Source organism: Meleagris gallopavo, chromosome 2 (assembly GCF_000146605.3).
Source record: "Meleagris gallopavo isolate NT-WF06-2002-E0010 breed Aviagen turkey brand Nicholas breeding stock chromosome 2, Turkey_5.1, whole genome shotgun sequence".
Taxonomy (NCBI): domain Eukaryota; kingdom Metazoa; phylum Chordata; class Aves; order Galliformes; family Phasianidae; genus Meleagris; species Meleagris gallopavo.
The window spans coordinates 28074537-28101899 of NC_015012.2; the positions used below are offsets into that span (position 1 = coordinate 28074537).

Genomic DNA, 27363 nt, shown 5'->3' on the forward strand with positions numbered 1-27363 from the left:
TGCCCTTCCTGTATCCCATTGTGGGAATTACCCACTGAGTTGCTCTTTCTGTCTGTTTCTGGGAGCTGACCGGATGCTGATTCTGGAGCTGGCTGCCAGGTCTTCTCAGTGGAAAGCTCAAGTTTCTGGAATCTGCCCCAGCCGGCACACTGCGTTTGGTGAGCTTCAGTACAAGCAACATTTGTATGGTCACATTTTGCAGAGATCCAGTTAATACTTTAGTAAAACCGGAGGAATGCTTGATTTTTAAGAATGCAAATAGTCTTATTTGTGAGAAGGGAAGCTTATGAAATTTTTGTTTTTATAATGAAAGATGTCTACTTACATTCATTGGTAGGGACAGACAGCTTTGTAAAACAATGAAGTATCAGAGTTTTCTTCTCATAACTATGCGAAGAAGAAGCTACTGAAAGCAATTAAAAAAATAAATAAAATAAAAAAAAGTTATGCCTTAAGATAAGGGTTTAAAAGCGATATGAAATTAAACATTCAAATTGATTAAACTTTTCAAATACAGATCTGCAAGAGAAGAAGATAGTATGGAAATAATTTTAAAGTAGAAACATCTTAAAAGAAGGTTTATGAATGAAACAAAACCTTTTACTATCCTATCTCAGACCAGCAACCAGAAAAGACATGTCACTTCGCAAAAACACCTCAAATGTAAGGAACATTTCTGGGGGAGAAAGCAAGAAAGACAAAGCTCTGTCTATATTTCCAACTTTCTCAAGAAACTAGATACAAATGTTTGATAAACTTGCTTGCAAGTATTTTTCCCAAGATGCAAATAATAAAATAGGTTACACAAATCCATCCCCTTTCCAAAATCCAAATAATTTCCATCTTGTTATATAACATTCTGCTTATTCTGAGAATTTCAATTTTGCTGAGATGGAAAGTTAGTGCATACGCCTTCCTTGTTTCCACTGAAACTTTTTTCCCCAGTTTCCTCTACTTGAAGTATATTTACAGCAGCTGGGAAGCGCGTACAACTCCTAAAGATGTTTGTACTTTATGTAGTATATAGTATTAGAAGTTTTACAGAAAAAAATAAAACAAAGTCCAGACCATCATTTTGACCTTTAAATCCTGCCAGAGGCATCAGAATATATTATTAATCAGTGACTGCTAATGAAAATGACCTCTCTATTTTTGATTACTTACTATGCTTCAAAACTTCAAAACTTACCATTAACTATGATGATGGGCAAGTAAAAAATGAAAAGTTTTAAGGGAAAATGAACTGAGATGAACAGAGTATTCTTCCTACAAAGGCTTATACATTATGAAGAAGCTTTAAAACCGTTAACTTCAGCATATGCACTACTCGTGCTGTAACTATTGCTAGGTACTGGCTCTATTAACAAAATGAAAAGACTGGATTTCTCACTAATGTTAAAATCAGCATAGAAGAAATATTTTTCAAATAAGTAATCTATAACACTATTCTATTACTTTAGTGTTTTTCCTTCAGAAGATATGAACTGAAAACCACCAGTTTCTCAATGTAGACTATAACTTGTTTTAAGCTTGGGTATTTCAGTGTATGCCAAGCCACAGCTTAACACTAACTGCCCTCTCTTTCACTGTTAGGAAAGAAAAAAAGTAAGTTTCTTTTTCTGGCACATCCATAAACCTCGCCTGCAAGACACACACCTTGCATGTAAACACCCAACCTGTAAATGTTATTACCATTAGACTGTGAACTACTTGGCTGATAAGACCACACAGAAACATGCAATTAAGTACAGCATAGAAGTTGCACGGGAAGATACTACATGAGAAGAAGTGGTTTCTGTCAAGCCAGCGCTTAGCACTAAGCACTTCACAGTACTGCGCCCTTTTCTACAAAATATTCTTTCCTCCTTTGCTCTTTGTTCCACAAGCACTTTCACAGATGGCTTAATGTTGAAATGTTTGCTTCACATAGAAGATTTTTGCAGGCATTTACTTTGTACGCACAGTTACATAAATTATTTTCTCTATGTTTAAAATGAAGGAGTAATTTTTTTGACTTATTGTTGTTCCTGAACTTGGTACCAGCAGTCTCTTATGATGCGATTCTGTAACAGTTTTAAGCCAATCTAAGGCAGCACTGTCAGTTTAAGGTGCATTCTTTTTGTCCTCTGACAATCAGCATTCATACAAATTCTCCAGGAGCAAACGATTGTTTTTCAAAAGAATCAGCTCCCTGAACTCTCTGATCATGTGGACACTGGTATTAACCTAAGCAAGGGCCTGGAGATGTGTGGGTATGTAGCCAGGCAGAGCCACATGTTAGCCCTCTATGGAATTGCCTTTTCACTAGCAGCACAGACTTAAACCACATCAGAACCATTGTAAATCTGTATTCCAAAGCTCAGCTTGTTGATACAGTACATCCAGACTTCAAGCTCCTACTGTTGAAACAAAAAATGATGCAGCTAAATGATGCAGAGATCTGATTTGCTACGAACGCAGTCTGTCAATTTAAATTTGTTTAAAAAAAAATCCAATGATTTTGGTACACTAATTTTATACCAGCAAGCTTTGTGCTGAATCAGGTATCATCTGTCCCCCTGCAGCTGGCATAAAGTCAGCATAAACAGCGCATTGCATGCTCTGGCTAATTCAAAAGAAAAGTGACTGTGCGGCCACACCTGATCCGCATCAGATCAGCACAGTTGAATGATCCAGTAGATCACAGATGCACTCTGAATGCCTGCTGAACAGCCACCTCAAATTTTTCAGACATTCTGCTTGGGCAGACACACAACTTCCAGTCAAGCTACCATATTAGCCACAGGTCTGATGCTCTGAAGCTGTTAACTCTCCCCGACTATTGCTGAAGTTAAGAACTGAGGAACATTACTCTCTGCCTCCCAAGGATCAAGCCTCACACAAACAGCCTGGGAAGAAGCAGAACTTCATATAACAATTAGTTCTTCTTGAAGACGCTCTGAAAGAGAAAATTTATTGTGAAGATATTTAATGTAGGGTAAACTAGTCTTCTCCCCCATTCTACAGCAAAATACCACATATTACAGCAATCTGACAATGTTGTGACCAAAAAGCAAAACCAAGCAAATATTATGCTAATGTTACATTGTACTTGACATTGATTTGCCTAGATGTTACAGAAACATACCAATAATAGACATGCTTATATACCCACATATCACAGGAACTAGATACAACCAGGTAAGTCAAAAAACAAATATCCAGCCTTACGGGTCCTTCACTGGTTTGGTTAGCTGTGGCATAATTTTGGTATCATTCTGATTGAAATACTGTCTGCACATTAATATTAGAAATAATGGACAAGTAGTATACTAGTCAAGGGTTCGTTGGTTGTTTTCTTTTTTAGTCAGGTTATTAATCTCTTCTTTATGCTGTCAAGTTTTAAGGAGAAACATGTTTCAATAGCAACTTTAAAACTGAACTCACAAATTACTACCGTTATGTTAAGTGCTAGATATCCCACTGTGCAGTTTTGCTTTGTGAATTTTTACCTTCTTCCATGCACACTTTTAGCCACTGATCGCACAGCCTTTCAGTGTTTTCTGCCTTTTCCTTTAAATAAACTGGCTCTGGCTCCTTCCATCTGGTTCCCCTTCCGTCAGCAACCCTGCACCTGTTCACACCTCCTCTCCTGTTGGATTCCACTGAACATTTCCTCCTCTGCCAGGGCTATTCTGGCACTCGCAACCTTTCTGTCATTCAATCCATCTGTCAGAAGTGAACTTTGTTTACCGCAAGCTTCTGCTTTCTTCTTCAAGAAGCAAAGCCCCTCAAGGTCATTGTCAAATGAACTGTCGGTGTGGATTTAAATCCACTTCTGCTAACCAGCAGAAGATGAAGTTCTTTGCAGTTCTCAATTTATGAAGATCAGTTTGGGGTTTAAGAGAAATAGTACAGAAGTAAAATAAGATACTTCAGTCATTTATTAGCACCAACAGCTAATATGGTTTTCTTCGTGTACATATACCTCCTTGCAAAGACTGGCATAATCCCTGAGAAGAACTTGCAAAGCTATATGAAGAAGTGAAAAAGGAAAAAATATGACAATAAAAATAATAAATGAAAGGTTTTGATTCATTTTAACATTGTGCAACAAAGATATCAACTGAAAATGCAAAGATAAAATAGGAACAGCCAATTAAGTTTATGAGTTTCCAAACTTGCCTACAGATGTTTAAAATGAAACACTGTTTAAGGAGAAAAAAAACCTCAATATTTTTTCCTGCTTGTAAGCCTTGTAAACACACGTGTACGTCTTGGTTAAAATACTGCCTTACAAATTAGGATGAATTGTAAAGATTCTTTGTCAAAGCTGAGATTAATTTCATATTGTCAACAGGATACACTATTTTTAGCAACTCCTGTGCCTGTATTTCTTTTCAGGAATAGATTCTGATAGCAACAAACTCCTGAATTATTAACTAACCTCCTTGATAGTCTCCCTCTTCTAAAATAAGAAATAACTTTCAATTTAAATGCCTGCATCTTGGACACCCTTAAAAAAGGAGGAGGGGGAGAAGAATTATTTCACCAAGATTAAATTTAGTGTGAAAAAATATAAATACATATTTAAGTTTTATAAGGAATTATAATGAAACAACCATTTTATTACTCTGTTTAAAAATTGAATTTAAAGTAAAGCTTTCTGGGAGCAAATCCAAGAGCTAATCCAATCTCATTAGCAGAAATGCAGTTACGCTTATGTTAGGTCTGAATTTGACTCTAATAAAAATTGCATTGACAAGAACTATGTAAGTTTAGCTCAATAATAACTTAACACTAATACATCCCTTACATGGGGATTAGTTCCTGCATTTACAAGTAAATGTTTTCTGATGTTACGATCTTCTTCCTCAGGAAACTACATGCAGGTCAACAAAAGCACTGGAAATGGAAGAGGAACTTTGGGACAAACAGAATACACAGCATTGTCCCATCTAATGACAAAGAAACATTTAATCCTTATTTTGAGCCCTGGAGAAGGCATCTGAACAACAAGGATCAGCTAATCAAGAACAGTTGCTCCTGTTCCTGCAAAAGCAGAGTTTGATACTTGAATCACCAGGATACCACAGGGGTAACCAATGGCAGCATGCTACTAAACTCGCCAGGCTGCCAGCACAGACAGGGAAAGGAGGTCAGCTCTGTCGAGCAGCCGACGGCAGAAGCAGCACTCATCTGCTCGCTCAGGACAGGCTTCTCCCAGCTCACATTTCCCCCCGGCCAGTCAGCGGCACCAGGGCACCAAGTGCGGGGGTGGCAAGAGCAGCGGAGCAGCCAATGCTGGCATGCTCAGGTAATTTGCCTGCATTCCTCTTCCATCCACCAGCTACCTTCCACAGAGATGGCAACCTTCAGGTTGATGCTCTTAAACGTCAAGTTACATCAAGTCTCTAATTAAGGACCTTTTGGTTTCTCTGTTGAAATATTTTCTAGGCGAGAATTTCAGGAGCAGAATCTTGCATAAGGGAAGAAAAACCGTCACCGTGACAGCACAAAGTAAATGACTACCAGTGTGCTTTTAAAAGCACAAAGCGGCTTTTAAAGTTAAGTTCATAATTACCAAGTGCTGATAGAAAAAGTGTATTTCAGCTTATTGTAAAATCAAAATTTCAGATAAACTTGAGAGAAAAGTCCCAGACTAGTCAAAAAGGATAAAAATTAGAAACATTTCTCCAGTAGAGAATTCAGCCAAAAATCCAGCAGCCTTGAATACAAGTGTCTGAAAGATTTTTTTTTTAACCATAATAAATCATTATCCTGTTGTCATTAGTCACACAAATAGAAAACATAATTTGAATGAAATTGAAGTAAATATTTGGTACCCACACAAACTTATTACTGTTAGTGCTGAATAATAGCTGCTCAAAACAAAGACCTTCCAAAGATGCTTGTTTTCTGCAGCAGTCTCTTCTACATTTCATCTGAATTCACTGCTTGCTCGCAAGCACTCTAAGTATTGTCGCTCCCGAAACACCCTCTCCACGCAGCAGCATTTTGGCTGCCTCAGCAACCTGACGCACTGTATAAAAGATGAAATCATTAGAGAAATTTGATGTGACCGCTTGCAGTTTAAATGCCACGGAGAAAAATTTACATAAATCTAAGACTGAAATCTGAAAGCATATCATTTTGTTTTTCTTGAGAAATTTGTATTGTAGGGCAATAAATTAAATTGTAAACCACGTCTGAATACTTTACAAATGAAAAAAAGGGGATTATTATAAAGACTTCGGTGTTCAAAATTCACAGATGATTCTGGATTTCTTTATTTGTTCACTTATCTTTTTTCTTCCTCCTTTAAACTTCATCAGTGTCCTTTTAATGTTGGTACAATAATCTTAAATGTTTTAATGATTAAATAGAAAGATATTTAAATGTGTATTATCTTGACATAACGTTCACAAGCTTCAAAATTTCCAAAAGGCATTGCCAGAACACGACAGAGCCGATTTATTTCAAATCACTCAGTATCAGTCTTCGTAAAGCAGCATATGGTCTTACCATGGCAGGTAAAATATTTTACCTTCTATAATAACGCAGAGCAGCTAATTTATCTACATGCTGTATAATGAGATAAACAATTTCAGCTGCACTATGAAAACCTATAGGAAAGGGAGAATCTATCCATCCCCCCCACATTATTGATTTTTCTGTCTATACATTCAGATAATTGCTAACAATAGAGGTTATTCTGTCTTTCCCCTTCAATTACCTTAAAGCAAGACCTTCTTTTCAGCTGGGGAAATACTTGCAGGTTCTACAGCTGCAGCACAACAGACTGAGACATTTTCATGGAGTTACCCAGGGAAAAAGGAAGGAAAAAAAGCCTTCCAAGATTATATTGCAAGTAAAGTAGAGCGAATGGCAACTTTCAAAGCTACCACAATCATTTCCTAATGTGCTGCTATACCAAATAAGTCTAATTTTTTCTGACAGTACTAAATTAGATTTATTGCAAAAAACTGCTGCATAAATAGCATATGGCTATGTTATACCACCTATTTCAAATCTGTGTAATGTATCCTCCTCTCCCTGCTCAAAACGAATAATTGAACCAAGCTATAAACCTTCTGCAAAAGAGAGATACACGAGTTCAAAAGCAGACACAGGAGATGTACATTCCCTTTTTAATTATCTAAAAAAGCATCCCATACTGTGATCAAATACAACTGGACAGTAGTAACTCAGGTTCCCTTTGTTACACTTTGGGATGCTATTTCCCTCTTCCTTGATAAAATCTTGTTTCCATTTCTCTTTCAAGCTGACAGTCATCGACTTAGGGTATGACTCACTAATCATCCCTCACGTGACCACCTCTCATTGCACAAGAAATCCTACTGATTTTTATTTCTTATGTGAATAAAATTTTTCATGTCGCTCAAGATCAGAAGGTTCAGACCTTAATTCACTTTTCACAAGCTCTCATTTACAAAGAAGCAAGTGCCCCCTCAAAGCAAAAACAAAATATCAGAAGATTCTTCTCACCGATCACTGGGGCCCAGCCCTGTGGAAAGCTGCTGACCTACAGCTCTTTCCCATTTCAGTAAGAAGCAGAGTTTTTTCATCATTTTGCTGGATCAGTCCCCAAATCCAAATGCTTTTACATTTCTACAGAACTCCAAGTAATACATTTAACATGCCACCGCAACAAAATGCAACCCCACACATCCTTATATTATGGGACAGGGTGAGAGCAAATGACACTTGTGCAGGGCACGGGCAGCCTGATGCACCTCACGGGGCTGGGCCGGAGGCTCAGGAGGCTGCACAAGGCCAGGCAGCCAGCTCACGCTTCCCATCACTGCGAGCGGCGGCCAGGCGCTCTATCCGCCCCAAAGTTTGTGCAGCTTCTGCCTAGAAAGACATTGCAAGGTCTTATCTCGGACCAACGGGCACACCACTGCACACATCGCGGAAGGCTGCGGCTACCCTGCCGCTTGCCTCTCGGTGGTCAGTCCTCCCAGCTGCCCTATCTGTTACTGTCTGATTAGTTCTGCTAAGGAGCCCCTCCCCGGCCAGCTTTCCCTGCCATCTGTTCTACACGCGATGGCTGCTGCCCAGCAGCCTCGCGCTGCCCTCCTACCTGGCACCCGGCTCCCGGCCTTACCCCAAAGTGCTAACACAGGTTCTCGCTGCTGGCAGAGTCAGGATTTCATTACTACTACTTTGACAAGTGCAGGGTTGTTTGTAATTTCTCTTTTATCCTGATTTTGATTGTACAACCACCTCCCACTGATTCAGTTTGCTTCAGTTTTGTTGCTCACAGATTTTACTCTCCACATTAATCTCCCTCTGGCATGTTACTGCATCTGTTCCCTTTTTTATTATTAATTTTCAAATTCCCACCATTTTTGACAAAAAGGAGGTAATCTACACTCTGCTTCTGCCCATTTCATTTTCTTTAATTTGGAAGATAAGTATGAAAGCATGCCAAAGAAGTTAATTCTCCGTTAACAGTTTATTTTCTGGCATCCCAGTGCCTTTGTATATGAAAAACAGATAGAAATAAATGTTGACTGAATCGCAACAACACTGCTGCAACCATCCCTAAATTTAATGAAAAGTAAACATACGAAGCAAGATCTAAAAAGTTTATTAGTTACCGGAGTTCTTTCATGTTATCACTCCCCTCTGCATCTTAAAATAATGGTTTTGTGTAAAATTAGCAAATGTAAAAAAAAAAATAAAATTGAAATCAATCACTGCTTACACTTCATTTCTGCTTTTTCCCTTTCCCTCCTCCCCAGTGTAAGTGCTATTGGTCCTTTCGTCAGTCAGCCACTCTGGAAACATAAAACAGTATCTCAGTCATTTAATATTAGCAACAACATTTCTTTGACTGTTATCTTCCTTCCAGCAGAGTCAATGGACTCTTTGTGATGTGCTAAAACTGTTGGAGAAAGTGTGCTGCTAACTACCGTTTCCTAGAAAAAAATTGAAACAACAACAAAAACCCAAACACAACAGATAATATCAGGCATTGTGCAAGTACATTGCTGACTATGTAGAACTAAATCTTACAAATCGAGAAGTGAACTTCTATTTTAGAATTTAGTAGTATAGATTAAATGGGAAATCTGATGTGTAGGTACACATCAATTCTAGCAATTCTAATAAGGAATGCTGGTGACATCACAAAGCACAACAGCAAAGCTGTGACTAAATAATGCCACAGGAACCTGGATGTGGAATGATAGATTTACGTGCTTTATTTATTATACATGCACTACAATTAGAGTTAATGGTATTGTTGAAATTAACAAGAGGCTGCTAGGCAGACCTGCGCATAGCAGGAAGGCTCAACTGAAATTCACTGTACTCCCCAAATACCACGGTCTCTGATAAACTGCTTTCTAGATAACATTTAATTTGTAAAAATGAGGGAGGAAAGAAATATCACATAACGAAAAGATATCACATAATGAAAAGATGAAAAACAACATCCCCTTGTCCACTTTTATCCTTCAAAGAAGTGGCACAGGCATTTCATTTACCCTGACCGGTCACATTTAACTGAACAGAGAAGTGCACTTCGTTATCTGGGTAAGTAACTTTTCTTCACCTAGAAGCCATTCAGTACTGTTTGTAACATTTTTTAAATGCAAACAATGATAGTAAATAATAAATAAAAAATCTGCTCCAATTCTATTCAATCCCATTCAATTTTAGATGGCATTACATCCAAGTGTATATCTTGAGCCCTCTACCTACATCCATGTCTGAGAAAACACATCATGACACAGAAAAAGTTCAATTTTGAAATTCTGAGATTCCTCCAATTCTTAAGATTCAACTGTTCTGGCATATGAAAACAAGAACTACATGTGACAAACCAAATCAAGTAATAAATTCTGAGTTGTTTTGTAACAAAAAGAGGAAAGGCTTTTTAATGATGATTGCATTACACTGGAATAGTGAAAGTTTTTATTAAATTAGATGACATGCTAAAATCATTGCAAGCTGTTAGGGTCTTGCATCTTTCATGTGATCTTTTCCACTAGCATATCGACATGATTTTTAACAATCACTCTCTCATGAGCCAAGAACAATAGATCTGTATGTTTTATACGCCTTGAGGAACAGATTCAGATAAGCTTAATCAGCAAGACCCAACCATGTCAAAATAACAACTTAAAATTGGCTTTAGAAGTAATTTCAGAAGATTTTTCTACTAAGGAAACTACTGTAAGTAAATACAAAAGTCAAAACTAGGGTTAACAAAACTACAAAAAAAGTTATGCAAGTATGGTCAGATTCGTAACACGGTGACATCTACAAAATTACAACTGACAACTGAAACTACACTGCAAAGGTTCCATATTTTCCCAGTTATTTGAAAACATACATGTTAGAATTACTAACTAGATTCAATAGCAGGAAGGCATGTTAATAGCTAAGATTTCTAAGCAACATACTGCTCCAGAAACAAAGGTGACAGGAAAAGGCAAATTTAAACTCTGTGCAATGGTTCAGAATAGCTAATTGTAACCTCTTTCTTGATTTTTTTAACAAGTACATTTTGTTAACTTAGAAGCTGTTTAGCAGTTAATCAATCAACAGGATTTGAAAACTGGGATACAAGAAAAGAAGTGGGACTCCTGAAGAAGAGTACAGCTCCGCAGAGCACTTTCTTCTTCTCGCTAAGACATAGTTTGTATGCTCTTACTCATTTAATCCACTCATATGGTCTTTACTGTCTCATATTTGTATACTAAAATCTAAAGCTCTTGTATTCATTTTATTATTCTTATTTATTTACAATATCCAAGGTTAGAATCAGTGAATTAGTAAAGAACTTTCTTCATTAGTCATTTACTAAGTCATACAAAGCAAAAAAATCTTTCTGTAACTCCTCAGCTATATATAATTTTTGCCAGAACAAAGGAAGTTCATGCAATGCAACAGAAACATCATCCACAATGATGTAATAGCAGTACGGGACTTCCTCAAGTTCAGCTTTTAGAGTAGACTTGCAGTTGACCAGCTGGTTCTGTCTTGAAAACAGGGAAATCAGTAAGACGAGGCCAAGACCAGAATACCCAAGAGATGCACTGAATCAGTGCAATTTCTGTAGCGACCTCCCACAGGCAGGACTCTAGAGCTTAAAATCTGTTTTCCTTGGCAAATCCCAGTGAACAATTCCACAAGCCCCATAGGATTGCTATTACCACTACCCTTCAAGTGAGTATTTTCTCTGGCACAACTGCCATTTCAGGTGAAGGGAATAAAGAATGGAGGACAGACTGCAAGTGAATCAAGTTCACATGACAACTATGGATGTACTGCACATTAAAAACACACTGGCCTTTACAACACAGACCTGTAATGTCATTAGAGACATGTAAATCTTGACCCTTCGCTAATACAGTGAGCTTGGTCCACCAGAAGTGATCTGAGAAGGAGAGAAGGAGAGAGGCTGAGGAAAAGTGCAATTTGAGTTGAGTATCTTTTCTGCTGTGACTTGGGGAAAACGGAAGACAGTATGAAAAGATCTCTAACCCTGTGCTGCCAATATAGGTATGCAGGGTAATAGTTCAGAAGCAATACATATCTCATACTTCAACCACCACTTGTGACATTAGTATCACCTACTGTATTCCTGGAAAGAAGATAAAGAGAATATTAAAAAAACCTAAGTAGTATTACAGAATTCGATTCAAATATTTTTCCTTTATGTAACTCGATTTCCCAAGCTTTAACGTAGACATCTTTCTCATGATCATATGCCAGCATAGAAACATTTTAATTCCTAAAATGTATATTTACAATCAGAAAACGTAATATAAACACAAAGTATAAAAAATTATCAAAGATTAGGACATCTCAGAAGAGTGGCCACACTCAGTCAAACAAAGAAGCTGTACTAATTCACTGCCTGTCTCAAAAAGCAGACAAAAGCAGATGTCTACTAAAGACTGTAAGAACAGGGCTGGCATAGGGCATTACTTGCCCCAAACTCCCTGCCTCCAGTAATTTGCAGCTTGCAAAATTCCTGAGTTTGACACCACAGACTGTAAAGATATCTGAGTCATCTGTATGTTAGCTACCTTGCCAGAGGTGTCATACTATGTAAAAACAGTAAATAGTGCTGATTTTTACAAGCCATGTATTTTCACAAATATTCATTGGCTATCAGACTTCCTCCAAGATATCCAGAGTTTTATTGCATATAATCAGCCCTTTGCTAAAAGGAGCGTGGTAAGCCATTTGGTTAACTATCACAACAAATCATTATTAATAAAGTTCTGCTAAATCAAAACTTTAGATATCTTAACAACTCACCCCAAACTTTTTTCAAGTTCATTAACCTCTAGCATATTTTTTCTCTAAATACAGGCTGTTAGAGTGGTACTTTCTTCCATCTGTTAAACTACCGTGCTCTGAATTACACAGAAATGGAGCTGAATAAAAAATTGATTCATTGAATTTAATAGTTTAGATGAAGCTCTATTTTATTTCCATTTACTCAATGGCAGAATTCTCATAAACCCGAAGAGTACAAGACTTGGATGAACACACAGACATTCTGTTAAGTGATAAAAATCGGAGGGTCTTTTCCCTCCCATGTAAAATTTAAATTAACTCAACTTTTTGATTAAGGACTGAGTAAAAGTCTTCAGATTTCTATCTAGATACTCAGTTTTCAGGTGACAAGAGAGGAGAAGTTAGAAAAAAACCAACACATACACAACCAAAATCTTCCAGCAGTAAGACAATAATGCTGTGTGTGACAAAAGAAAAAAAAATAAACTCAAGCTGGAACGAATTATTGGCAGGATAATCTTGTTATTTTCTAGAAATGTGTAATGAATAACATCACATATCCACTGAACAAGTGACTTCAACACCCTCTGCACATTCTTGAGTTTATCTCTTAGGTGTAGACAGTAATATTACCTTTTGATTGTTTAATCTTCAAGGAAGCTTAGCATGATTAGGTACATTTATATGTTCTTGGTCATTCACCTGCATAAACTTCACATTATTAATCTGCAAACTCCTCTGTTTAAGGGTGCTGCTGTTCATTACAGTCTGAAATGACATTTTAAAGTATTCTTGTCCCACCAAACACAGGAACAAGAAACTAGCTGCACCCTTCCCAGCCCTTTTTCCTGCCTACAAGTATGGTACCTCACCACTGGAGTTAAACATTGCCTTAGCTTCACGCTAGTAGTTCACTTTTAGCTGCTTATAGTTCATAACTCAGTCATTCAAGTCACCACTTTTAATATGACTAGGGGGCTGCCCATGCAATGACTGCAGTTATCAGCTGTGGGGAAAGCCTGTGGCAAAAACATTAGCAGAATGAAATTGGTACTATAGCATGTAATAGGATAAGGGGTACCTGGTGAGGTGCAGTTGGTGCTCAGATTTACTCAGCAGTTCTGTCAGTTTTAGGCAGTCCTCTCTGGCTCCTGCCACATCCTGCTGGGCTTGTTCCAAACGCTGCTTGTTTCCATTCAGCTCTAATCCCAGTTTTTCTATTTTCTTAGAAAATTGTAGAGCCATAGAAAGTATATTTAAGAAATGCATGGAAAAACATTTGAAGATAGCAAATCTTAATGTGATAAAAACTCCTGAAAAATAACATGTATTTTTGCTTTAGAACGAAAGTAATTTGAAGATAAAAGGTGCAAAACAAGTAAATTAAAATATTTGACGTTATATTCTCATGGAAAGTCAAAATGCATATCATATAAATACCAAAAATGTATTAATACACAATATTACTGCCTTTGCATGTTTAAGAGATCCATATTACAATCATTTTCTTATTTCCTCATGTGGATACTTCCATATTTGTATCTGTAACTCACTGCATCAGAAAGCCAGAAAGCAGAAGTGACTGTGTTTAGATGCTGTCGGACATAGGATATCTCCTAGTTTACCTAGTTACCTACCTTATCTATTACATAAGCAACAATGCATGGGAATCAAGCTCTTGTCATACTCTTAAAATATCACATTAAGAGAATAAAGGTATTTCAGTGATTTTGCTGCTATAAAACAAGTTATTTATGACTGAATCCTAAACACTGGTCATGATTAATCCTGTCATATTCTTTATGTTATAAATCTCTATATGTCAACTAAACCAAGAAAGTAAACCTGATTTAGGTAATGAGTACACTAATTTATCACACATGCAACCATTGGGAAAGTTGTATGACCAACATCTTTGATTGCAGTGAAGAACCCTGGAAATACTAATGCCAATTTAATCATAGTATCAACACTTAGAACATTTTTTATAAATATTCTCAGAATAGAGACCATGTATAACATACAAGTACCTGTAGGAATACATCTGAAATATAATGCAATACTTGGTTGTAAGGATGTTCTAAGGATGGCAATGTAGTACAGAATATAAGCTAACAATATATGTTTTTTAAGGTAGTAGATATCTTACATAAACTCCCTACATAAATATTAATTCACTGTTGGAGCTAGAGAGAACTTGCATATTTTTAAGTCATCTAAATTGTGAAAGGACATTTGCAGCACAGAATAAAATTGTTCACGTAAGGAGTCAGTGCTGAATAGCTATTATACTTCAAATTCATAACTTAACTTATTTTGTCATAACTTTCTACAAGCCTTAGTATCTTCTTCAGTTAATTAAATTATTCATTCAAACAACTACAAGAATAAATTAATGTAATTCAGTGCCAATATTTGCACTTGAAGCATCTTTGTAATAATGTTGTCTCTGTTCCTCTTGTGAAAATGTTAACTCAATACTCTTCCAGTATGTTATGATGTTGCAGATAAACACAATTTCTCCATCCAGGAATAGGTTTCATGATGTTCTTTTTACCACTCAACAAAGGTTCATGAAGTATGTCTTTTCCAACCTTGGTGATTCTGTAATTCTGTGATGTTTTGATTAGAATTTGAATGTCATCTGTATGATACAGGATACCTCCCAAACTGAATCAATAATTTCAATTTTGAATACAAAGTGAGTGAAGCTATTTGCAGGATCATTAGTCTTCTTCCCCTTCAAAGACTGTAACAACCCATTACACCATTAAGATTTGCTTTAAAAATTTCTTTCAAAAAAACCCACAATAATATGAATTAGTTGAAAAGAGTCAACTAAGTATTCGAAAAAGCATAACCACAATTGTGAACATCAGTACACCTCACCGCCGCTCCATCAGGGAAAAGCCTCAGTGAACAGAAGGGCTTTACACCATTCCCTCAAGTGAAACAAGCTCAGTCAGGTTTTGACAGAGACCTACAGAACAAAGCAAATTCAGAGCAGAATAATCCCTGGTGAAAATGTTTTATTAGCCAGATATTGAACCTTCGGGTCTCAACCCTAAAATCTGTCCACAGATTTCAGCTGTCATGGATATGCATTCATATTCAAAGAAATGAATTCTCAATCAACAATCCACAACAGGATCTTTAAGGACACAAAGGGAGCTTATGAATTCCATAAAAAGTAACAGGGAAGCAAACACAGGTTTTCAAGACCAATTTTACTTCCACTGCTTTCATCGATAACTACAACATTCCAAATCAGATGCTTCTTTCCAGACACATACAGGGACACATACATGTGTTTGTGTGTATGTACGCACAAATATATTTTAAATACCAGCATTTAGATGTCATCACAATGCAAGTGATGAGAGGAACAGGAATTCTAACCTGGAAATGGCCACAGCAGAACTAGCAGACAATCTCACAAGAAAAGGACAGGAGGAAACTACTGTCACCCAAGAGGACTTGCTAACAAGCAAGTCACAAATCAGAGATGTCTGATCCAGGCATACTTTAGAGACATTAACTAAATAATTCTTAAGAAACAGTTATTAAAAACAACTTGGTAGAAGCCAAGCGTTATTATGGTGAAAACACACAGCCCAGTTCCTGATGCTAGATGCTTCTTCAGTTTAGTAACTCAGACAATGGCTTGAAAAACACAAAGCCTCTGAACCTGAGATCTGTTCATACATCAATAAAAAACAAAACTTTCCCTCTCCTGCAAACAATGTCAGATTCAAAAATGCATAACTTTGTGTAGAAATATCACAAGTCAAGTTCATCACAATGTAATCAGAATTCAAAACACAGAAAAACTCCATAATCAATGAGTTTTCTGTACGTCCAAGGAACCTTATCAGATAGTGTCTTTCCAAAACTACTCAGATACAGGCTCGTTTTTGTGTTACTTTTAGTACATATTTCTTCTACCGGTAAGCTGCAGGCAATTCTGTAGCTGCTATCTGGGCCTTAGCATAACTGTAGGGAGAAGGAGGAACAAACCACCAACTAAAGTATTTTAATGACAACTCCGCTTCTAAGGCAGCATTAATTTGATCCCTCAGAGCCTATCGCTTGCAATGCAGCTTTTTACATGATCAGATAATATTTCTTCAAGATATTTAACTTTTCAACATACGTGAGAGACAAGAGATGGAGTACAGAACTGAAAAAAGACAGATGACAATCTTGAGTTTAAGAAAATCTGAAACAGATTTTCAGTACAACAAGAAACAGAATTATCATAACGTATACGTACAACAAGACTACATTAAGCTTGGAACATTGCAACAGGCAACTTCTGGTGCCTAACTCCCCAACTTTAATATTCTTATTACTTCTGCACATAATTTTAAAAGTATTATTTGATCTGTTTTGCACTGCCTAAACTTTCAGAAGTATGAAAAGGCACTTTGCCATTGAAAGATGGCAGCCTGAACCTGAGCAAGAGAAACATCAGTAGTAGTAAAAGGAAGCACATTAACACCACTCTGCATTCCTCTCCAATTCAGTTGAAAGAAGGAAGCTTTATTTAACAATAATTAACACACTGATGAAATAACACCACGGTAAAAATTTTTACACATACCCATATATATATATATCTTTTCAGTATCTGAACTATTTTATGTTTGCAGCATGTAGTACTTTCTAGAGTTTCTTGAAACAGTTGGAATTCTAAGCGTTTCTCTTCTCATTCATTAGTTCATGAGGTGTTTACAAACTGTCTTCTGATTTTCACAATGCATTTTTAGGATAGCACTGGAGATGTTCTTTCAGTGACATTAATACATCTTACTAAAAGGCAATAAAGGAAGATGTCTCAAACACTGGATGAATCTTCATATATTCTCCCCATTAATAATCTGAAATTATCTTCACCTATGAATACTCATGTATTTGTAAAAACTTATTTCTTAATTAACTAGACATCTCTTTAACTCCATAGAGTCTGATAAAATTAAATAATGAAGTAATTTGATTGAAAACAAGCCAAATTGAGGATTAAAATAATTGCTTAATTCTTTTCGTACTGATGCTGATTCTATTGTATGCAGAAAAATGGAACTTTAAATTCTAAACCAGCAGATGTTTTTCCACAGAATTTTAAATAGCAGCAAAGCTGACAGAAAAGACAAATGCTATTTTTTATATTAAATAAATGAGAAAGATTAAACAGTGATAAAAACTCATACTCTATTAAAATGTAAAAACAACTTGAGAAACCTTTTAGCAAATCAAAAATATATTAAAAGCAAATGAGCTAATAATCGATTTATGACATTCACTGTTATTCTAGTATTCTTATGTACCAGGTACGAAATCACACAGCATAACCTAAAAAATCAATTCTGCAGCACTGTAATTTTGGAGGGAAAGATATTTCCACAAATTTGCAGTACTTTCTTTTCTTTGTTTTCTACTTCATTCCTTCATTTTTAACACATTAAAAGGACATAAAATAGAACCAAAAAATACAAGAATGAAGACAAAGTAACAGAAAGTGAAATATAAATGCTATGGTTGTCGGCATTTGCACCAAAAGGCAAACAACAACTATAAAATCAGATACGTTTCAAATTAATATATAGTAAAACTTTACAGGCCCTGAAGCTCCCATGTTCTGTTTCACTTACTAAACCAGCCTTTCAAAGCAATGAAATTGGTGTATAGGAGAAAGGCTAAAACTAAGCTCCTTTTGAGAGGTACCATCAGTATTGCAATTCAAGTGCACTTAACCATTCTATATGACAGCAACAGGGAATTTTTGCATTGTTTAAAACTGATCTCAACCAATGTTGCCTTCTGTACTTATTTATATACAAATTAATCAAAACCAGAATTCTCTCTCAGTTTCTTTTTCTCTTTTTTAATTTATAAGAAAGAGCAAACTTTTTGCAGCAAGATTCCAAGGTATTTTACGTGGAGAAAACTAGCAGCTCATATTCAGCAGGGGTCACTCGCAGTCATTTCTATCCTAATCTTGATATCAATCAAGCAAAACTATGTTCTGATCAGTCCCTAAACCTCAGACCTCCCAGGCACGGCCATCTGACATAGCATATTGCACCTGAAGAGCTATCCAACTTCATAACGTGACTTAGGGCCACCACAAGGTTAACCTCCGCTAGGTCCCAACAATGTTTTTCTCCCTTTTGAATTCTATGTGAATCACTGCTGTTTCCTATTTAAATCTGCTTTAGGATACAACTTAGTTTTGAAAACTAAATCTGGTTTCAAAGGAGAAAATTCCTTTCTGGAAATATATTTGAGATTAAAAAGCTGTGACAGTGTACCAGTGAATTACAAGAAATACATGAGCAAGGCTCAAAAGAGTCCACAAAGATCACCTCTTGAAACTAGAGTCAATTCTCTACAAACATAGAACCACCAAATTTCTACAAGTCATTTAGTCCAAAACATAAATCTCAAGTTAGGAATGAAATTGAGAACCCGCTCATATATCGATGCTGAAAGATGACAAATGTGAGCAGAAGCACAGAGGTATCTCCAATAAAAGCACAGAGTTCCTTTTCCCCACCAACAGTTCACAAATCTATGGAACCTCCAAACACCAGAGAGAAAAGCAAGGGTTTAATCTAGATGAATAGTAGAGACTGCAATTTGTTGGACAGATATTAATTATTCTAGCCTTATTTAGTGGAAGTCTTGCAGTCCTCGGGTGCACCTAGTTTTGTGGCCACATTACTGCTTCTACTGCAAAGAAACATAATGGCATCTGGCAGTAGTGTGACATCCCTTCAGCATAATAAAGAGCAAAACTTCAAGACCAGAGTCATCACCTATGCAAAAGCCAGGAGCAAACCTTCTGCTTCCAAAATGATCAAGAATTAACAGAGATGAGGGTCTGCAGATCAATAGAAAAGAGGCAGAGAAAGAACAGGGAATAGCATGGAGGTGGGATGATCTCAAAGACATTTTTAAATCTAACAAAAGCAAACTTTCTATCTGTAACTGTTAGTTATGTGCAGCTGGGGCAAGAAAAAAAATGAAAGACAAGATTTGTGTTGCTAAGTATATATTTATGAATATGCACACACCATTTTTAAATTAAGCAGTACTTTAACATGTCTGTCCTTGTGCAAACTCTCAAAGAGCAACATGGCCCCTGGATATTGTGAATAAATACCTTGAAAAATATGAAGGAATAAATATCTTATACAAGGATTTTACCACATTATTTTCTTGAAAATATTTGAACTACACCGCTATTTCAGGAACAAAACTTTCAAACCCATGAAGATTACTACTGCAACATTTTAACAGACAACACTGCCGTAATAGAGATTATCTCAGCAGCCACCAGTAGAGATAAGAAAATGATTTTATACCACAGGGGAACAAGGTGTATTTTTAAATGGACTGCAGCTGTGGGTGTTGGGGGTTGGTGGGGAGTAGATGGTTTGCTCATTGAAAAGAAATTGTCAGAAAAGCAGGGTACATATAAGAAATACAAATAGGAAGATTACACCTTCACTGTGGAGAAACAGGAGAGGACAAAAATAACTTCATTTATCCTTTCAAACACATCTTCCACGTGACTGATGTGGGATTGTCTCTTCCTAGATAGCATTAAGAAAAGCTACACACTGACAGTAGAAAAGTGATAGTCAGGGACTTTTACATTATTTTACTTCAGAGCAGATTGTTAACACAATGACTGTTGATAAAGTCACTCTTACTCTAGTCTAAGAAGAAAAAGAATTGAGAAAACAGGCATTTCTGTAAGCATTAAGTATACACACACTTAAACCAAAAGCTATGCAACTCTTTTCCTACTTTGAATAATGTTTAATGCACATAAATAATTTCATATGTTAACACGGTAACACCACTGTAGGTGACAGAGCATGGATCAAGATTACTTGGGCCGTTGGCAGCTATGAGAAATAAAATTCTGATAAGTAACATGGGCTGAAAAAGCTCACCTCACTCTTTTTAGCAGGCCAGCTGCTTTAAAGAAGCAGACCAGTACAAAAAAAATGAAGTAAAATAATAATTAAAAAAATCTACTACTGGGATTCCCAGCCTCAGATATTCTCTTGAAAACAGGACTAAGAGTGTATTATGAAGGGTGATCCTCAGTGATCCTTGTGGAATGGATGGTTGACATATAAAACACGATAGCACAGCAAGAACAGCAGATATTTCATAATTTTAATTAGACACTTCTTTTGTAAAAAGTCAAGTTCCATATCAACATTTTTACTCGAAAAATCTTGAGTTGAGCTACTAAACCCAGTAACGAAAATATTTTCCTCCTGAATAGATCAGAAAATTCGTAACAAAGCCATAAAGTAGTAACATTTTACTCCCTTCTCCTTTACCTACTTTGAGATTAGGACTTGGAATATTAAAAAAAAGAAGGATTAATGATAAAGCTTTTAGTTACGCTACAAGGTTATAACACAGTCTTTCTTAAGGTTTTCTTGTCCAATAGCAATTTCGTGGTTTTTCTTACTCTCAAGGCCACTGTTTTCAAGAAAAAAAATATCTAACCTTAAGAATTTCAAGCTGTCTGTTGTATTTTCATTCCTTTACTCCCTGCCAAACAGCATTCAAATACACTTACTAACTCAACAAATTCCTTTTAAAAACAGAACTTTCTGAGAATCTTTTTAACTAATGGAGTCACAAAATATTCAGTATAAAAATGGGCATTCATGTAACAGCTGTAAATTCTGCCATACAATCCTAGTCCACCCTCACCAGAGTACTAAACCTTGCAATTCTATTGAGTTTCAAAACATCTGGTGATATTGCTAATGTCCCAGCCCGTGACAAACTTCATCTTGTGAAGCATGGCTCATATCTATTCATAAGATGACATCTGAGGGAATCAGTGTCTTCGGAGGTTGTATCTTGTCTTGTATTGGACACACTTCACGCATTTCCAGAATATATACCCAAATTCTTGGCCTGTTTTATTTTTGACGAAGACAGTCAGTAATCTCTTCATTTATAATGTCTAAATTAGGTTACTATAAATCATGGATTTATGACAAATGCGATAAACATTCCCAAAATACCTTTTGGCAAAATGCTTTTGGACTGCAATTTTGCCAGATTTTTATTTGTCTGCAAAATTGTCATTTAGTCTATAGTGTATGGAGACATCATTTAGGTTTTGTCATACAACAGAAAAATGTTCTTATGTATAACTCTTTCCACATGTATAGGTTGCACATATTAGTGACTCCGTCGTCTTTTATTTGGGCTCAGAAACTTACATATCACAGCTCGTAAAAAATCTTGGGTTTTTCTGGTATGATATTTTTGGAGGTTTTTGTTCTGTCACCTACAAGGCATGCAAGAGAATTCTGCTATCCCCAGTTTCAAATTATACTTGAATTTTAAATACAGTATTGAAAGGTTGTTTTCCTGTTGTTTTCATAGGTTAAACTTAGAGGCTAAGACTTATTCCTACATAAAATGTTTTTCTGATTTTAAAATAAAGTTTTTAAAGAAAATTTACAGGACTGATTTTCTGTGGTTGCATTTAACATATTCCAGTGCTTTATTAAAAGAAGACCAGTTGTAAAACACTCCTGAACTCTAACAGAGATTAGAGCCCAAATTAGCTGGGACTACATAAGCCAAGACTACAAACTGCTTTCTGAAGCTTGCAAGATTTTCTAAACCAAATAAAAATGACTTACAAAGACACAGGAAGCAATTAACAGTAGATTTTTTTTTTTTTTTTTTTAATGCAGAGTAGGAGAGAATAAGTGATGCTAATCTGAGGAAACAACGACTTCAAATTTTCACAAAAATGATTTCCACAACAAAAGCACACATCAGCCCATGCAGTGCTTTTAATTTCACAGAAAAAGTACTGTAAAAGTGAAGACCTACTGTGTCAAACATGTCACAATTTTTTCTTCTGATAATAGCTATTTAGGTTAGGGCGTGACTTCTTTCTGATATAGTTGTGCTACTACAACCCCTAGTGTGGACACTGTTTACTGCCATGAAGGCATTGCACTCTTTTTTTTTTTTTAAAGCTTGTTCCTCAGAAGGTAAAGCATTAAGTATTTTATTTCAGCACAATCACAACCACAATGAGAGAGCTGAGACAGAAAAAGAGAGGGCAGTAGGTTATGCTACTTTACAATATACTGGCTCAGATGAACAGATGCAGTTTTTGTGTTGAGAAACCCTGCGGTATATTTCTTCCTTGCCCCTTACACCCTCAATCCTAGGGTTAATCACATCATGATGGATGATACTACAAAATAGTTATTCAATTTAAAAGGTTGCATTGCTCTTTGGTTCTTTGTTTTTATTTTAAGATATATTCATGTCCAATGTCAATTACAGGTATTCCCACAAAAGCACCAGTATTCTAAATTAGTCCCTACTGAGTGATAAAGACAGGAAAAGAGATATCAGAAAAAAGAGGAAAATACTATATATTATGTACACAGAATTTCCTTTAACTTCCCTAAAGGATACAAATTCATTTTCAAAGAATGTTATAAATATCAGCTTTTACCAAATATATACCTGATCATCTCAGATTGCACACATAGGAATTTATGACTCTTCTGACACACCTGGATAACATTAATCCTTTTTATAATCCTTTTTATACACAAACTCAGATACATCTTCAAAACTAGAACTTATCCACACAATTAACAAACACAAGCATATCTCAAAAAAACAAGGAAACTCATTCTCAATATATCAGAAGTGAATTTGAAATAACATTATTTGCTTTTAAAACAGAAAAATGTATAGCAGTACTGTTTGTACACTAGTATTTCTCTACTTTTAAAATATAAATATGTATTTATTATGAACAGATGGTGGCCAAGAAAGGTATCAACTCTGTCTTAGCCAGAAGGTCAGGTCATGGCTGAGAGACCAAAGAACAATTATTGTTTGCAATTTAGTGCCATGTAAGATAAAATATCTTAGGTTCATCCTTAAATACACTAAATGTGATTAAGCTGTTTTCATTTTATTTATAGGAAACAATTCGCAGTGACAATGTTTGTAAAGCTACGCATTAAAACAAGAAAAAAAAGGAATAAAACACACCTTTTAACACATTAAATAATATGAGGACCTATACAGAACTTTCTTGATTACTAGTGTCTCACCAATGAAACAGCTAACAGACACTGAGCCTCAGTATTTAAAAAAAAATGTTTTCGATTGTTTTTTTTTCCTACTTTTCTTTTACAAAGGAACCAACTATTGTATTTGAACAATATAGTTACTTTACGTAATTACTGAATTACTCTAATCTCTACTGCTAGGGATTCTCCCTCCATCACTTTATTTTAATTATATCAAATTATCACATTTCAGTATACTCATTCCCACAATGAATAAAATACTATTATGTCAATACATGAGGTTAGAATATTTTGTTCAATTTTGCAATTTATTCAGAAGGCAATCCTGAAGCAAGTCAGAGAACAGGATTTAAAATCCAAGTTACTTCTTCAGATATCTTATTAAACACATCCTGTTTTATTTGTATGCCAAGATTATGCCAACTCTCTTATCTGTGATATCTGTCAAGGCACAGACGACAAGCCTGCTTTTTGTTTTTCAAAGTGTCCTTAGGCCTAAGGGATGCAGGAGGATAGAAAAAAAAAAACAAAACAGAAAAAACAATCCTGAAAACAAAAGGCTTTGGAAGGCCCCTGTTTTTCTGGGCTAGAAAATTTTTCAATACATATTAATGAGTTATTTTATCTAATTAACTTTTTTGATTTTATGTATCTTTTTATTATAACTTGAATCAATAACATTTCAAGTCCAAACTTGTACTTAATTAAGTTATTAATTAACTTAATAAACTTATTTTCTACATGCAGATTTTGGGCAACTGGTAAATAAAATTTAATTTTAGAAATACTGCATTTTTTTCTATGTATGTTCTTACACAGGCACTGATTTGTTCACTTATTTACAAGTAGAAGAATGATTTAAAACTTGTTGGATAGTCTGCTCTATGTAGAAAATCCATGTAAAAATTATGCTTTCATGCATCTTATGCACTCCTCTGTGTATTCAGAAGAAATTTACTCCCGTGAAAAATGACAACTTTTGAAGGAATAACTGGAAGTTTGAATAGCTAACGAAAAATGGATAGAACTTCGACAAAAAGGGCACTTCAAAAGATGCAGAGTACACCAGTTTAAGCCAAGTATGTTGCATGTTATCCTAATAATATTCCTTATTGCAGTGGATGTTTTTTTCACCTGTAAAGCATATACTGGATTTTGTATATAGTATAAGAGACAGTTTGTTTTTTAAACTTTTCTATGAACCCCAGCATTCATTAGACTTGAATCTTTAAAGAAACTGGAAGACAAATGATCTTCTTTTTTCCTGGTACAGTTAGTTTATGTTTAAGATTTCTTAGTGTTTTGTCAAGCTATATGTATACCTAGTTACATGTGATTTACTTGTCAGAAAAGACTGTATAAGCATATGTATACAGTATATACAATTCAAGTACGTTGTATGAATTCATATGCTAAAGTAATTCTGTATGAAAGCATGGGATGAGTACTACGTAAAACTTAACAAATTAGGGCTGAAAACAAGAATAAGATAACCAAGAGGTATTTACTTAACAGTAATAGCTGGCTTGTTGCCATTAATTCAGAAACCATTTAACAGTAATAAATGACCACTATCAGAAAAACGAATCATTCCAACTTCCGAAATAACCCTATTTAGGCTTCCAATAACTGCAAAGCTACAGCAGTATCATCTCTTACCTGGTCCTTAATTTCAAGCTGCCTTATAGTTTTTGTTCTGTACTCTCTGAGCTCCTTTTCTGCCTCATCCTTCTTCATTTTGGTTTGATTCAACTGATAGCGCATTTCTCCACACACCTGTTAGATTATACAGACAACATGATCCGTAGCTTGAAGAGCCAGGATTTGCAATGAGATCTTTTGGTGCCCCCTAGAGGTCATTTAAATGCAAGATTTTAATTTACAGAAATTTTAAGACTACATATGGTAAATGTTTTTTACATAAAAAGCAGATCTGAATTCTCTATATAGTGATTAACTTTGAAATATGCACAGCCTTCTACATTCAATTATATTTGGATCAAGAATTTGCTAACTATAAATATTTATGTTGTAAATATATGTGCCACTAAATACTGTTAAACTATTGTCACTTTTATATTCTTCTCCCATTCTTTCTGAAATCTCAAGAAAGTCTATGTGAACAACCTGGAAGTAAAGAATCTATCACACTCCTATGTAAGGAGTATTTCTTGTCTTGCCATCTTTCTGCTGTTAAGAAAAAAACATTCAGAGGTTAATACATTAATTTTCAAAGTTAGATCAGAGCACTATAGACTTGCTATAAGTCAAAGACACGTTATTTTTAAAATGCGTATTTCTACCATATGCATGGGCCAAAAGAAAAGGACTGAAGCAACATTTAAAAAAAAATAAAGATCACCTCCACAAAATCAACAAGTATTCTGTGCTGTTGGGATGTTCACTATCTTAACCCCTCATTCCTTTTACACCTGAAAGGTAGCTTGACTTCAGAAAGCTTGAGGGAGCCTAATCCCTCCCATCTAACTATTACTCCGTGACAACATTACTCTCCTATTTCCCAATTTAATTAATTCTATTTAAATTTAGCTGTTAGGAATGGAGAAGGGTAGCAGACAAGCTGTCTCCTTTTCACTTTTCCTGGCCAATTACCTCCAATTTGTGGCTATTTATTTTATCTCAATAATGAACAAAAATATATGCAAGATTGCTATCCCTCACAATCCCTAGTGAGAACGGTTACTTTCAAAATTTTCTTTCCAACTCACACCTGCCCTGCTTATTCTCTTCCATGAGCCTTGTTTCCTAAATAGGCACATTTTTAATTTACTGCTAATGTGCACTTAACAATTTCCACTCACACATTCTACAAGACAAATTCATTTCAATTGTTCAGTCTCATCTCTCTTTTCATTTCTATATTTTTTTCACTCTTAAAAAAGGTACAGGGAAAGTAAAGATGCATACGGCCATCAGATCACCTTATGAAAAAAAACAATAACAAAACGAGAAATGCTTGTGTCCAATAGTCCGAGCTCAGGCAGAATTAGCTATAAATCACAATTTATTTCACTCTTTTACAGAAGTGGACAACCTTCAGAGTAGAGAGGTGCATCAGAGCAGAGAGTTGCAACAATTTATATTTCTTATTTCCCAGCACAAATTTCCTCCCACTTCCCCATTGGTTGAGTACTCCAGAGGTTTACAACCTATCCGACTCTTCTAATTCCCTTAGCAGTTGTCCCACCCCTTTTACTGCTTGGTTAACCCCTCCTAATTCTTGTTTAGTTTTTACCTATTATGGTATCTGAGATAACGTCTCATACTTAACCTTCCCTTCTGGTTCTCACTGAAATCACAGAACCAGTTTGTACCAATACATCTTCTGATGCTACTTAAAAACACGGGTCTTCTATTCTGTGAGCAGGAATTTATCTTGTATCAGAGCTTGTTAGAGTCATAACATCGTACTATTATTCAAAACAACATTTATTTCCTCGCAGAACGGTTCTGACATTAAGATACAGCATCACTTATGAATTAAAAGTATGAGAGGGAAAAAGGACCATTTTCTTGGAGGATAACTTGCTCATTTAGTCCTGTTGCAAATGATGGAAAGTACAAAACACTATAAACAATGATATAGTTTTTTATCTGTTTTAATTTTTAATTTTTCTTTTTTTAAACATTGAAATGTGACATGCAACTGAAAAATCCTAAGAAGCAGCTGCACGGATTGCCAATCCTGTTTTTCTAATGCTTTCATTCTTTATATTAAGAACGAACAAACTGTGACCTGTTCCTTCCTCTAAGCAAAATAAAAAACATGCAGCCATCCCTGCCTTTGGCTTCCCTGCACACAGTACACACTGAATAACACAGAAGGATCAGCAGATGGTGCTGTCCTAATAACTGATTTTCCATCCTTCTAGTAGTTCAAAATGAAGGTTGAAAAAAATTCTCGCCGTGCTTCCCCTCCCCCCGCCCTCTCTACACGAAGTACAGGTTAAGA

General features: G+C 35.7%; 1 protein-coding gene across 1 annotated transcript in view; it reads right to left on the reverse strand.

Annotated features, from left to right (window-relative positions):
* Positions 1-25189, reverse strand: part of SDCCAG8 (serologically defined colon cancer antigen 8) — a 73808-nt gene extending 48619 nt beyond the window's left edge. The window contains exons 1-2 of the mRNA XM_010706840.3: positions 25050-25189; positions 13349-13491 (exon numbers count right to left, since the gene is read on the reverse strand). Of these exons, the coding sequence (XP_010705142.1) occupies positions 13349-13491; positions 25050-25154 (248 nt within the window). The 5' untranslated portion in view covers positions 25155-25189. The remainder of the gene's footprint in view (positions 1-13348; positions 13492-25049) is intronic.
* Positions 25190-27363: the final 2174 nt, after the last annotated feature.